This window comes from Elephas maximus, chromosome 9, assembly GCF_024166365.1.
Source record: "Elephas maximus indicus isolate mEleMax1 chromosome 9, mEleMax1 primary haplotype, whole genome shotgun sequence".
Classification (NCBI taxonomy): domain Eukaryota; kingdom Metazoa; phylum Chordata; class Mammalia; order Proboscidea; family Elephantidae; genus Elephas; species Elephas maximus.
The window spans coordinates 81,170,878-81,185,377 of record NC_064827.1 but is presented as its reverse complement, the minus strand read 5'-3'; the positions used below and the strand labels follow the sequence as shown (position 1 = coordinate 81,185,377).

General features: G+C 48.4%; 1 protein-coding gene across 2 annotated transcripts in view; it reads right to left on the bottom strand.

The window, feature by feature from the left end:
• Positions 1–758: 758 nt before the first annotated feature.
• NCS1 (neuronal calcium sensor 1) overlaps positions 759–14,500 on the bottom strand; it is a 59,784-nt gene continuing 46,042 nt past the window's right edge. Inside the window, exons 4-8 of one of the 2 annotated variants that reach the window (XM_049897008.1) lie at positions 12,686–12,764; positions 11,435–11,523; positions 11,016–11,093; positions 8,435–8,552; positions 759–5,215 (exon numbers count right to left, since the gene is read on the bottom strand). In XM_049897008.1, the coding sequence (XP_049752965.1) occupies positions 8,454–8,552; positions 11,016–11,093; positions 11,435–11,523; positions 12,686–12,764 (345 nt within the window). In that variant the 3' untranslated portion in view covers positions 759–5,215; positions 8,435–8,453. The remainder of the gene's footprint in view (positions 5,216–8,434; positions 8,553–11,015; positions 11,094–11,434; positions 11,524–12,685; positions 12,765–14,500) is intronic. The other variant, XM_049897009.1, reaches the window with a different exon arrangement.

The following is a 14,500-nucleotide window of genomic DNA, read 5'->3' as shown; positions in this document are numbered from 1 at the left end:
CCAAGATCCCAGGTTCCAGGACAGCCTTTCCAGGCCAAAAAGGGACAGAAAGGAGCCCTGGAGGCTCCCCCAAAGCTAGAAACGAGGTCAAGAAGGAGCTATGACGAGTCACACCAACTGCCAACAGGGGCTACTCATCTCCCCACCCCCCTCCCTACACAGCCCTCCACGTGGTGAGCAGTTAATATCTGGGTCCTTGGTGGCTGGCATGTCACAGGTGCAAAAGCCACATCGTAGAGTTGAATGAATGATGGGCAAACGGAGGCAGGACTGCGGATGTCCTGCAGTGCAAACATGTCACCGGAGGTTCTCCAAGTGTGGTCCCTAGACCAGCAGCATCAGCACCACTTAGAAACTTGTTAAAATTGGAAACTCCAGGGGGTGGGGCCCAGCAATCTGGGTTTTAACAAGCCCTCAGGTGATTCTGATGACAGTCATCTTTGAGAACCACTGGTCTAGGTCAATTATTTTCAAACATTTTTAAAGCGACAGAAGCCCTTTCTAAAAGTCTTATGGAGACCCCAACAGATGAAACAAAAAGAGTGGAGCTGCTGGGGCTGGTACATGGCGTCCCCACCCCATGGCCCCACTGATCGTTGGGCTCCGGTAAACACTGTTTGAAAAATTCTGGTTTAATCATTATGCCCATTATATACACACTTTCTCCTGGGGAAACTGGGCAGACAACACCCAAAGCAAGAGAGAGGGTGTCAGAGAAGGACAAGGAAACCTAAATTGAACAATAAAGAACAGAAACAGACAAAACAACAGGTCTGTACAAGGCAGACAAGGACAAGTCCAGGAAGCGTGTTTAATCGGTGTAACAAGGATGACATACAACGGGAGCATAAGAGGGGGCCTGGGCATACCACGTGGCCCCTGCCCACCCCTGGCCAGGGCGAGGGCCTGCCTTTCTCCAGAGACACACACCAGCAGATCCAGACAGGACAGCACCCTAAAAGGGGAGTTAAGGGGGCCTGGGAAGGCAGGCAGAAAAGAAGACAAACAACCACAGTGGGAAACATTGGTCTTGTTTTTTTTTAGCAAGAGTTGCCCAAATTCCTTTCCAAACTTGGAGGCTTTGAGTGGGATACCACATCATTCAGACCACTGCTTGGTTTGGTCCTCACAACACCCCTGTGAGGTTGGCAGGGTAGAGACTCTTGTTCCCAGTTGATGGATGGAGAAACTGAGACTCAGTGAGTGGAATTGACTTGCCCAAGGTCCCAGAGAAAGCAGGTTACTGAGTCAGACCAGGATAGGAGTAGCTTTCCCTGGGGCCATGGGCCACTGCAAAGACATAGAGACATCACAGGCTGGGGAGGGGGAATTCTACATTTATCCCAATCCTGGATTAGACAGAGCCTGAGCCTAGATTCCAAGATGCCAAGACAGAAGATGGGACCAGATGTTTATTCAACAAAAGCCTTTTATTCATTCAAAAATCAACCATTGGGTTTATTCCGCAGATATTTAAAAAAAAAAAAAAAAAGGAGGGGGCGAGGCTTCCCATTGCAGTTCCCCTATACTAATGAACTCACTATCCCTGGGGGAGACCCAGAAGAGGGGCATCTGGGAGACATACTGCCAATAAAGTGGGACTGGAACACAGCCTCCTCCCCACCTCCCACATCCCTCCTGAACTTGGCAGGGTTGGCGCTCCCAGAACCCTTTGCTGCTCTCAACCACCAGGGGGCGCTCCCACATTTCCTTGGATCCCTTGGGTAGCTTTCTGCTTGGCGGCAGCGGTGGCCTTCTCCAGAGAGGCTGCTCTCTCCAAAGGCCACCTGGCACCCCAGCCCTCCCCCAGAGAGACAGCGTCCTCGAAAGCCCAGATGCGCCTGTCGTCTGGGAAGCTGGCTGTCAAAAGCATTTCAGAGGAAGAGATGTCAGTACAAAGGATGACACATATATTTGCCTTCACGTTATTTTAAATGTTGCTTGGTTAAATATTTAATCACTGGGAAATCGTGACATTCTCCTCTAAGTCACCATCAACACAAAGTGGGGATCAGACTCTGCAAGGAAGAGGCCAGGGCAGATGCAGAATGGCCTCCCGAGGCTGGTCCCTATTCCTCAGCCTGGGGCGGGGGGCGTGAGGTGGGCCCTGGGAATGTGAATCAGCAGGGGGAGTAAGAGCCCAGCTTCTGGTCTAGAATCCCAAAACAGCAGCATCTGATGGGGCTGGGCCTTGTGTGGAAAACTGCATTGGAAAAAGGCCCACAGATGCTCAGAAGGCCTTGCTTGGGATTCCAAGGGTGCCCCAGCTCAAGGCCTGGTGAGAGGAGGGAACAGAAGTCTGTCCCTGTCTGCAACCTTAAGCCAAAATGACCAGTGTCCAGCACCCTACCAGGAAGATGGATGGCCCTTCCAATAACCCTAGGCTGTCTCGGGGCATGAGCCAAAGGTGTGCCTGAGGCATGGGACCCACTGGCACCCTGGTCTGTGGTCCCCAAGGATATCGCCTGCTAAGGCCAAAAGCTATACATATGGCTTGGAACTAAAAGTCCAAAGGGCAAGAAGGATGGGAGGAAGGCCTCGCACACAGATGCTCAGTAGATGGCTGTGAAGTGAATGCCTCAGCTGGAAGGATCCACATCCTTCACCCTGAAAAATTCTCAGCCACAAACCCCCTCTCATGAGCATACACAGCATCACTCCCATTTGACCAGAGCAGCAAATTGAGATTCTAGACAAAGAAGTCTTTTGGCCCGGAGAAAGGCTCCACTCTTATCCTCTCCAATCCCAGGTCATCAAGTCCATCCCCTGCCCTAAGGTCTCATGTCAGAGCCAAGGCAAGAAACTGCAGCAATTGGTGGGAGTCCCAGGTCTCCTGGTCCACTGGTTGGGGAGGAAGCTGACCAGTGAGGGCTTCAAAGAATCCAATCTGGAACTACAGCTTCCTGTCCCTGAAGGGTCTGGGGGCTTACAAGTGGGGCCAGGGCGCAGCCAAAGGGCCTGCTAATGCAAACAGGAGACTTCTGGAGTTGGCTGAGATTTTCAGCCCACAGCAATAGACATGCAAGCCCCATGTGGGCTGAAGCTGCTCTCTTTAGCAGAGGGCTTCCTCTGGTTGAAGATGTGTTTGCTGAGGGTTAATGAACAGGAGACGCTCTGGCCTCCTGACAAAAGTGCAAAGTGGAGACCAAAGACAACCCAAACCAGGAACCAAGGGTCAACTTTTCCCCTTTCAGGGATGAAATAAGCAGGGGATGATAGGCTGCTGACTTTGCAAAGAAGAAACAGGAATTCTAGACCCAGACCTGGCCTTAAACAGTCTAGAAGGTTGCTCCTCACCCTAGAAATCTTCCCTTAGCAAAGACTAGTTCTGGGCTGAAAAGACAGCTGACTTGGCCCCAAGAGAGTCTGGGGGGTACCAAGAAGCACTGCAGAAAAGGATGGTGTACCATCTGCCACGTTCTGGTTAGTGGACAAACCTCCCACCCACCAGCAACAAGTAATTCCTGTTTCTCTGAAGGCTTGTGCCAAGAGGCAAAAACAGGAGCTGTGCTGTGAATCACACCATCCTCATGTCTACTAAGCCCTTGCAAACTTAACCACAGACCACAGGATCCGACTTTAGGAAACTAAATCCAAGGCTCTTAGAATTAGAATACAATGTCAGCATGGAAAGGGACCTTAAGATAAACCAGCCCAGGCCTCCTGGTTCTACAGATGGGACAAGTGAGATCCAGAGAAGGCAGGGAATGCTTGTGGTGACAGAGCAAGGGGCCAGACTTTGGACTTTCTGATCTCCAATCCAGGGGTGTCTGCTCTGGGGCCACCCTTGTCCCAGTGGCAGGCAGAGCTAGACACCTCCTGTAAGGGTGTGAGTTGACCACAGTGCCAAGGAGCAAGGCCTATGTTAATGGGATTGCCAGCAGTCTCTCCCTCCCTCCTGCCCACTGGAGCTGAGAGAGGGAGAGGGAAGAACGATGCCATGTGGTCCACTGCGAAAAAAAGATAGGAAATCACAGTGGGAGAGAGCTGGGAGACCATTTTCAATGCCTACCCCAGGAGGTAAGAGGCAGCCCTTACCCACTCCCCTCTGCTCACTTGCTTGCAAAGCCCTCCCCTCCTTATCCTTTGCTTTTGCCTGTGTGCCCCTTGCCCCCTTTCTTGGCTCCCAATCTTAGGATAAGCCTCCCCTTTTCCAGGCTACCGGAAACACCAAAGCAAGAGTCTAGAAACCAAAAGATGGCCTTGATCATCCTTGAAAGGATGTTAGGGGCCCAGAGGAGGACACTGGAGGGAGAGGGGTGTAGAACGGGAGCAGAAAAAAGGGATACAGGAAGGAGGCATTCGAGATGGAGGGAACAGTGTATTAGCCATTTAAGAATTACCACCTTTCCCCTATCAAAGCATCAAGCACAGTATCTGAAAAGAAAAGAAAAAATCTTTTTTTGGCTTGTTGGCCGCTGCAGGCCACCATCCTCCCAAGCAGGTGTGGGCGGGGGTGGGGGGGGGATGTGCACATGTAAACAGTAGGCCCCGCATCCCAGGGAGCTTTGGACACACGAGGCAGCAGCAACAGTTAACCAATAAATAAAAGATATCAATTACATATGTACATGTTAAAAAAAACCCTTCACTTTTACCACAAAAAGCACAATACTGTTATCACAAAAAATAATCATAATAATTAATCATCCGAGCCACGCAGGTGGTTTTGCAGCTAAAGGATGAGACGAAAAGTAACATTAGTCAGGTGCCCCCCCTCAGCTCTCCTGAGCCCACCTAAGGTGGAGGCCAGGACTTCCCAGAGGAGGAGGCAGGAGGAGGCAGAGTTCTCTGAGGTCCCCAAAGCCTTCACCCCATCTGTCAGTCCATATCTTCTAGGACAGAAGAGAGTTGTTTTATTTTTCTTGTTAAATGTCTGTTTGAAATAAAAAATAAAAATAAACAAAAGCACACGCGCAAAAGAGCAGGAGGAACAGAGAGGCTGCCTGGGAGGCTGCCGAGTCCTTGGTTTTGCAGAGGGCTGTTTTGTTTTGTGGTTTTTATCCCGGACAAGCAGAGGTTGTTGGCAAGTGGAGCCAGTGGCTTCAGGCAGCGGGTGGGTGCAGGGCAGGGGGAAGGAGAGCCGGGGCCTCAGGGTTCAAGTGCAGCCCTGCAGAGTGTGGATGTGGAGAAAGGTGGGGTGGACACACGTGAGGGTGAGGTCGGGGCCGAGGTGGCCTCATGGCACGAGAGGAGGCAAGTGGTTCCCAGGCATCTGGAAGACACAAGGAAGTGAGGTAGGTTAATTGCTGGCTGCCAGAAACAAAGAAGTCCCTGGGTGGTGCAAACAAACAGTTTGGCTGCTAACTAAAAGGTTGGAGGTTCAAGTCCACCCAGAGGTACCTCGGAAGGAAGGTCTGGCAATCTACGTCTGAAAAATCAGCCACTGAAAATCCTATGGAGCACAGTTCTACTCTGACACACATGGGAGAGCCATGAATCACAGTCAACTCCATAGCAACTGGTTTTTTCTGGCCAGGAGTTCACTCACACAGAGCTGGCAGGAGGGTCGCAGGCAAGGTGGCGTGTATGTCAGAAGTCTTAGGGACGTGCAAAGCCTTTGGAGTATCCCTTTGATTCTTAGTATTAACCCTTAAGAAATAAATAAGATGTTCACTATAGTATCATCTATCATAGCACAAAAAGGTAGATGGGGGCAGCCTAAATGCCCAATAACTGTAAACATGAAACTCATCAAGTACTTTTAAATCCAATGATCTCGAACAACATTTAATGATACAGAAAATATTCATGATCTTGGGTCCTGAATAATTCAGTGAATTGTATAACAGTAATTTATCTGAGAATTATGACACATCAGGAATCTGAGGAGGCAAATAAATCACAAAAGTGATGGAACAGATATGGGATATAATTACTATTAAGTAGCATCTAGAAGGAGGCCTAGTGGCTGGCACAGTGGTTAAGAGTTTGGCTGCTAGCCAAAAGGTTGGCAGTTCGAATCCACCAGCCACTCCTTGGAAACCCTATGGGGCAGTTTTACTCTGTCCAATAGTCGTTATGAGTCAGTATCGACTTGACAGCAATTGGTTTTATGGGCTTAGGCTCTAGGAAAAGCTTCTAAGAAGGAGGAGGGCAATTTTAGGGCAGAGCTATAGAAAGGTGGATCATGTCACACGAGGGCCCTTACTCCACTCTGAAGTTTGTCATGAAAATAAATTAAACCTTTTTGGCCAACCTGTCGCTGATGAAGGTAAGGTATATGTCCACACAAATCATGTAAAGGAAAGCCCGTGTGGTCACAAGAGAATATAAATTTTAAGCCAAGTAGGGTAAAACATATCACAAGCTCTTTTCTTAGAGCTGAGTCTCCAAAAGAAAAAATAAATGTTTTCTATAAGTTGTTCATTAAAAAATAAAAAAGCAGGTAACAACATATGGTATGAACTCATTGTTGCTGAGGAAATATATCCACATACATACACTCATAGAAAACTGTGAGAAAAAAACAAATAAGATGATTCAAAAATAATTGCACAACTGAAAAAATGATACAGCGTGTCTTTTCCTCACGGGGATACATCAAGAATCCAAGTTTGTATTCCTTTTTCCCATAGCCTTGAGGAAATACACAAGATCATGTGGTGGTTGTCAGTGAGCCCACTGATTGTGATTTACACAAGGGCATGGGAAGAACTGGACAACAGATGAGTGTGCGCCAAGGAACGGGCCTGCATACCGAGCATTTGTCAGCTGCATCCCTTATAAATTGGTTCTGATTACGTGTTCGTATGTGACCTAGGTACTGAGTGTGAACTTCCTGTTCAAGTATTCAGTTCTGATCGAGGGGAGCCATTTTTCTGATCTGTGTGGGATGATCTGAAAACATTACTCGGGCCAATCAGGTTCCTCTCTTAGGAATTAGAACTATGCCGATTCTTCCCAAATTGAATTATAGATTCAACTCCACCTCAATCAAATTCTCAGCTTGTGTGTGTGCATGTGTGTGTGCGTGCACACGTGTGTAGAAATTTACAAGATGACTCTAAAATTTACCGAGAAATGCAAATAGCTAAAAATAGCCAAGGCACTGTTGAAAAGAAGTGATGAGATACCATTTCCAATATTAGGTTATAAAAAGGCTGTGACTTTCATCGTGGGCTCTCTCTCTTTCTCTGGGATTGCTCACCCTGAGGGAAGGCAGCAGCCATGTTGTGAGGTAGCCCTGTACAGAGGCCCATGTGGCAAGGGATCCAGGCCTGCCAAACTACATGAGTGAGCTTAAAAGTGGATTCCCCCCTCAACCAAGCCTTCAGATAAGACTACAGCCCTATTCGACTGTCCTAGTTTGCCTGAGACTGAGGGGTTTCCCAGGATGTGGAACTTTCAGTGCTAAATCTGGAATGGTCTCAGGCAAACTGCAATGGTTGGTCATCCTACCAATGGCTTGGCTGCAACTTCATGAGAGACCTTGAGCCAGAAGTACCCATTCAAGCTGTGCCCAAATTCCTGATGTTTGTCCTTTTAAGCTGCTGTTCTGTGGAGATGTATTATGCAGCAATAGATGACTAATAACACTTCACAAAACAGGATATTAAAATGGACATTACACATATGACAAGGTGCTGCACTTCACTGCTCATCAGAGAAATGCAAATTGAAATTATAATGAGTTATCACTACACACCCACCAAAAAGGCTAAACTTAAAAAGACAGAAAACATCCAATGTTGGCAAGGTCATGGAACTGGAACTCTCATACACTACTAGTGGGAATGTAAAAGGGTACAACCACTTTGGAAAACTGTTTGGTAGTATCTATGAAGCTGGATATACACATCTCCCAGCAATTCTACTCTTAGGTGTATATCAACAGAATGCATACATCTTTTCACCAAGAGGCATGTACAAGAATGTTTATAGCTGGTCAGGACCTTGGAGGGCATTCACTTCCATTCCCCCCAGCCAGCGTGAAGGACATAACAGAGAAGAGACATAAAAAAGAAGATACGAAAGAAGAAAAAGGAAGACAGTTCTCTAGTAGCACCAGAGGCTCTGCGCTTATATCAAATCCAACTGGATAATAAAATAAACCACATTTGAGCTATTAAGCAAGACAGCCAGAAACTTAGGTTTTCTGGCCACTCTAAGAAGGGGGAAGAAAACCCCTGCTCTCCCAGGTCTCTGCCCCTAGCTGAGAACTGTGGTTTTCAAAGTGTTTTCGAGCCAGGGAAACTTCTATTCAAGCAAGCTCTCAGGCTGAATCTGGGTACATAAAAATGATAAAAACAGAGGGTCTCCAGCTGATTTGAATGCCCTGCTTCCAAGGCCCCCCACCCCCTTGCTGGCTACACCCACTGGAAAGACCCCAAGTGCCCCCCCAGGAAACACGGGAATTTGCCTGCAACCCTGGGTATCCTGTGGCTGAGTTTCCGCCCTCCTACCTCCCAGGCCCCGAGTCGCCTGCACTCACCCCAGCTCTGGACCCTGGACTATACCAGCCCATCATAGAGGGACAGCGCCTGCACGATAGATGGGTCAGCCTTGGACCCTTCCTGGAACTCCTGTAGCGTCAGCTTCCCGTCGGCATTCTGTAAGCAGAGAGGAGATGCTGAAGGTGGAAGAAGAAGCAGCCTCCTAGGACAGAGGTCTCTAGCTAGATCCCAGATGCCTCCTCCCTAAGCCTGACCCAGGCCTGGTCCCAAGTGAGCTTCCAAAATCAGGTCAGGAGGGCGGTGGTGCAGCTCACTAGATGAGAGGAATCAGACATCAGACAGACCTGTGCACTTACTGGCTGGGTGGCCTTGGGCACGTGACCCACCTCTCTGGGCATGCTTCCTCATCTGGGGGCACATGGCTTCCTCACGGCACTGGAGTGATAGCTCCATGAGCTCAGGCTGTGTAAAGTGCCTGGAAACTGGAAGCGCCCTGTGACTCCATAGTTACTGTTATCACTATTATTAATTCCCATGGATGGTGATTAAAACAAAAGGGCTAAGAGCCTATACATTTTTCTGAAGCCACCCTTAGAAGGTATTTTAACCACTCCTGGAGCAGCCCACACTGGATTCTGGGAGACCTGGGAGGGAGACAGATGGACAGAGCTCATGCAAGGACACGAAGGGACTTTGGTGAGTCTCCTGTGGGGAGAGATGGTTTGGGCCAAAATCCCTTCCCCTGGAGCATGTCTCAAGGAAACCTGTGATAATGAAAGAAAAAGGCCTTGGAGACCACCCACTCCACCTCCTGAGGCCCAGAGAGGGAAAACCACGCTGATGGTTCTAACAAGCACAGCAAGGTTGCTCTCCCACACTGGCCACTGGCCGTGTGCCCGGTAAGTGCCAAACATAACACATGGTTGGTCTCATGGAATCCTCACAGCCGCCCTAAGAAGAGGGTGTCGCTGTTATCCCCATCCTGCGGATGAGGAAACTGAGGCTCTGTCACACAGTCAGCCTGGCTCCAGGGTCTGCACCATTTCCCAAAACAAGGGAGGTGTGGATGGGGGGATTTAAGGAGTGCGTGACCTTAGCATTAAATAACATTGAATCACACTCTGAGAAAGTTATTATTCCTTGTTCCACTCTCTGTCAATAAATCTTTTGATAATTAAAAAGAGAATGGCTCAGTCTGAGGCTAACATATCTTTAATGCTCCTCTGACATGGGCTAATCTCCCTTTTTAAACTGAGAAAGGACAGACCTCAGGCTCAAAGCTTTCAGGACAAGCAACTGTATCCATCCAAAATGTAATCATAAGCCCCAGTTCACTGCAATTATTTGTATTCTTTTTTTTTTGAGCATGCAATACAGGGTGTCCTTACTATCATGATACCAAGTTTCCATTTAAAACAAAGTTATTTCAGTTTAGAAAAACAAGCTTTATCTAAAGAAGGATTTCTTAACCCAGGGTCTGTGCCTAGAACTCAGCAGACCTATGAATTTGAATGGAAAAAAAATTAGGTCTTTCTTTTCACTAACCTCTAGCTGAAATGTAGCTCTTCCTTTAAGGATAAAGGTAAGTGACAATTCCCAATGGAGCCAGCAGTACCTATGACTTTGCCAACAATGGGTATCACAGGTATTTTTATAACAAATCACAGTTGCTGCAGGTATCATGTTCACCGATCACAACTTTGAAATTATGGGAGTTATTAGACCCACCATGGCACCTTGTTATTTAATGTGCTAATAAAAAGTCCATATGACACTATATCACAAATTTTTAAAAAATATTTTGATATAAGAAGACCAAACTTAATGGTCTGACTGAGACTGGAGGAATCCCGGCGGTCATGCTCTCCAGACCTTCTGTTGACACAGGACAGGAACCATCCCTGAAGACAACTCATCAGACATGAAAGGGACTGGTCAGCGGGTGGGAGAGAGACGCTGATGAAGAGTGAGCTAATTATATCAGGTGTACACTTGAGATTGTGTTGGCAACTCTTGTCTGGAGGGGGGATGGGAGGATAGAGAGAGAGGGAAGCCGGCAAAATTGTCAAGAAAGGAGAGACTGAAAGGGCTGACTCAAGACGGGGAGAGTAAGTGGGAGTAGGGAGTGAGATGTATGTAAACTTATATGTGACAGACTGATTGGATTTGTAAACGTTCACTTGAAGCTTAATAAAAGTTATTATAAAAAAAAAAAAAATATTTTGATAACTGTATTCCAAAATAATTAGCTTCTTTCACGATCCTATGGATTTTATTTTATGCATTTAAAACATTAGCCTGAGAAGCCCATAGGCTTAACCAGAATGCCAAATGGGTCCATAAAAAAAAAAAAAAAGATGAAGAGAGGGGCTAAGAATCCTTGATTAAAGAAAAAGCATTGGGTAGACTTACTTAAAACCTGTGGATGTTTGATGTGATGGGGACAGCTGCCAGCTGGTGGACATTACACCAGGCTGAGGCCCCTGCCTTCAGTCAGTCTCATGGGTGGTCAGGCAAAGCCAGCCCAGGCCCCTGGGTCTCACTTCCTGACCACTGGGACCCAGACCTATCTTTTACACCTTAGCTCCCTGGTCAAGGAGGAGGTCCACCCAGCCTTACCTTGTCCATCATAGCAAAGATCCGATCTACCCTCTTCTCAGGGGTGTTTTCCTCCTCGGGAAGCTCCACAGTGTTCCCCTGTCAGGGACAGACAAGGCAGATGCGCTAGGCTCCTGGCACTCCTGGCTTTGGGGTCTTGGTCAAACACTTGCCCCAGACTTGAGTTGGTTCCACGTGAGGACTGCCTCTTCCTCCCGCTACCCAAGATGCCCCACTGTCTTTGCCATCCTGGTCCAGATCATTCCATGCACACCGGTCCCACTACTGTCCCCACCTTCCCCTGCCTCCCAAGGTGGAACTGCACAGAGTGACCACAGGCAGGAGAGCAGTTGCACAGAAGAAGTTCCTCTGGGCAGGCCCGGTCACTAAATGTGATGTCCTCCTGCCACTCCCTGCCCTGCAGAACCCAGGCTTCTCACCACCATCTGGTAGATGGCATCCACGATGTCCAGCATCTCGTTTCGGGTGATGTAGCCGTCGTTATCCAGGTCATAGAGCTTGAAGGCCCCTGCAACCAACCAGCCACAGCTGAGCTATCCCTGGCCCAGGGCAGGGGGAGAGGTACTTCAACAGCCCCTCTCCTCTCTGCGCCTCAACACGCAGCCTGGGACTGAGGGCCCCATTACTCACTCAGTCAATGACTATTTACATCAGAACACAAGGCAGTGGAGGGACACAAAAGCAATGTGCACACACAATTTCAGCTAGAGAAACTGCAGGGGGTTTCTTTCATAGCCCATGAAATAAAGTATAAATGGCTTAGTGAGCAGTGAGTTCTGGCCCAAAGTGTTTTCATCTTCTCTCCTTCAGATTCTCTTTCTTGCACTTTATGTCCCAACCAAAGAGCCTTCACATGCCTGCACACTCTCACCTCTGTGGCTTTCTCTCATCCCTCCCTCCACAGACCTTGCACGTGCTGCCCCCTGCCTGGAACCTTCTTCCTTCCTTCCTCCCCACAACTCTCTTACCCTTCTGAGCTGTAACGAGGTTAGTTCCTCTATGGCAGGTTCTCATCTCCCTCATCCTCCCTCGGTTGCAGTTTTATGAGATTGTTTGAACAATGTCTCCGTTCTAGAATGACTGAACCTCATGAGAGGAGGAACCTGCCAATCTTATTCCCAGCCTCCTACCCAGAGCTGACACGTGGCCATGTTCAGGCAATATGTGTTGAATGAATGACTGAAGGGAAGAATGAATGATATCAGTAATCATAATATTGACCACCTAAATGGTGAGTCCAGCCCTGATATTCGGGGCTTTTGACTCCATGCTGCGCTGCTAACGGCATTGTGTCTCCACCTACTGAATCTTACCTTTGCTCTTGCCAGCCACAGACCCCACCTGCCATCCCCTGACCCCCTAAACCTCACCCTTCACTATGGCCACCTTCAACAGGAAACACTCTGACCTGGAAGAGCAGAATGTCTGGGCCACCCTCTTACCCCTGGACAGACAGCCTGGCCTGGTTATTTGGTCATGAGAAGTCTCAGGCCGGGCTATCTCCACAGACCTGGACCCTCTGCAGAGGCTACGAGGCCAGGGTGCGCTGCCCTGACCTTTAAGCAGGGACTTGCTCTGTGGTTGCTGCCATGTGTGTTTGGCGCCCTCTCCTGGCAAGGGCTGAGATCTCCCAGCTGCTGCCTGATATGCCCAAAGCAGGTAGGACTTACACCGCAGCTTCTCGTCCAGGGTTCCCCTTGAGGTCACTGACAGTGCCTGGATGAACTCAGAGAACTCAATCCGCCCATCCTGACAGGAGAGAGAACAGGGACAGGGTTGGCCTTATTCAGCACTGGGTCACCTGGTTGGGTTGGGCAGGACCTCGAGGTGGTGGTGGGCAACAGACGCCAGATACCCATGGCCAATGGACGCCCAAACGGGGAGGGCAGGAGCAAAGGGACGAGGGGACAAAAGAAGGAAGAGGGAGGTGGAACGAGAGGAAAGGGGAAACAGAGGTTGAGGGGAAACAAGGGAGAGAGGGGAAATATTAGAAACGGAGCAGCGGGGACAGGAAATAGGGGCCAGGCTAAAGGACAGCCCGACTCAACTTCTGAAGCAAAAAAGAACCAGAGCATACCACCAAAACACACCCACCCTCTTCCAGCAAGACCCACCCCAGCAACACCCCCAGCCTAGAACCCCAGACTTTTGAAAAGGGAAGGGTCCTGAAGATGATTTAATCCAACCTACTAGTTTTGCAGATAAGGAACCTGAGGCCCAGAGAGGGGCAGCATGTCAGAGCAGGGCCAGGGTCTGTGACTCCCAGTCCAGGGACAGCTGGAGAGAAAGCTAGTGCCTGTCAGAATGGAAACAACCCGAGTGCCCAGCAGCAGGGGCACACAGAAGCAAGCCACAGCAAATCTACCTATGCACACTACGTAACCAGGAAAAATGCCATCATAGGACAGAATCTGGAAGGCTTGTAGATATGCCAGCTACAGAGACACCAACTACAGATATACTGTCTGCAATGACAAGGGCTTATGGGGTCACTCACTAGATAGGTAGGTAGGTAGACAGAAGATGATAGTTGTTGTTGTTGTGTGCTGTTGAGTCAATTCTGACTCAGAGCAACCCTATAGGATGAAACAGAACTGCCCCATAGGGTTTCCAAGGCTGCAATCCTTATAGGGGCAGATCACCAGAACTTTTCTCCTTTATAGCCACTGGTGGATTTGAACTGCCAAACTTTCAGTTAGTAGCTAAGCACGTAACAACTGCATCACCAGGGTCTATCAGGTGAGTATTACATAGGTAATCAGATGAAAACATTTGAAAATAACATTGTAGAAGATTATGAAATAACATGGGATGTTAGTTTTGATATATTGCTACATTAAAAAACAGATTATAAAAACAGTGTGTACAAGATGATTGTAATTTTATAAAACAGTTACTATGGATAGGAAAACCTGGAAGGATATATGTTCAGATGTTGGCAATTGTCTCTAGGAGACGTGATTATGGGCCGTTTTTATTTTCTCAAATTTTTCAAATTTCTGACAAGGTATGTGGGGCTATTACAGCCAGGAGGAAGAAGTTACTATGATGGTTAAGGTTGTATGTCAACTTGTCTGGGCCATGATTCTCAATGGTTTGGCAGTCATATGATGTCGTGATCACTTCCATGATGGAATCTGCCGTGAGTAGCCAATCAGTTGAGAGGGAGTTTCCTTGGGCACGTGGCCTGCTTCAAATATAAGCAGACATTCTGGCAAGGCTCATGGGCTTTTTGCTCGTGGTAGATCCTGCAGCAGGCTCCTGCTCGTCTGACGTCCAGTTCTCAGGACTTGAGCTAGCAGCTTACCTGCAATCTTGCCTGCTGATCTTGGGATTCATCAGTCTTCTCGGCCTGTGAGCAAGAGCCCTGCTGTCTGACCTGCCGATCTTGGGTTTGCCAGCCCCTGCGGCTACATGAATCAGGAGAAGCCTCTATCCTACTCATGGACTTGGCATGTTTCAGCCTCTAAAACCGCATGAGCCAC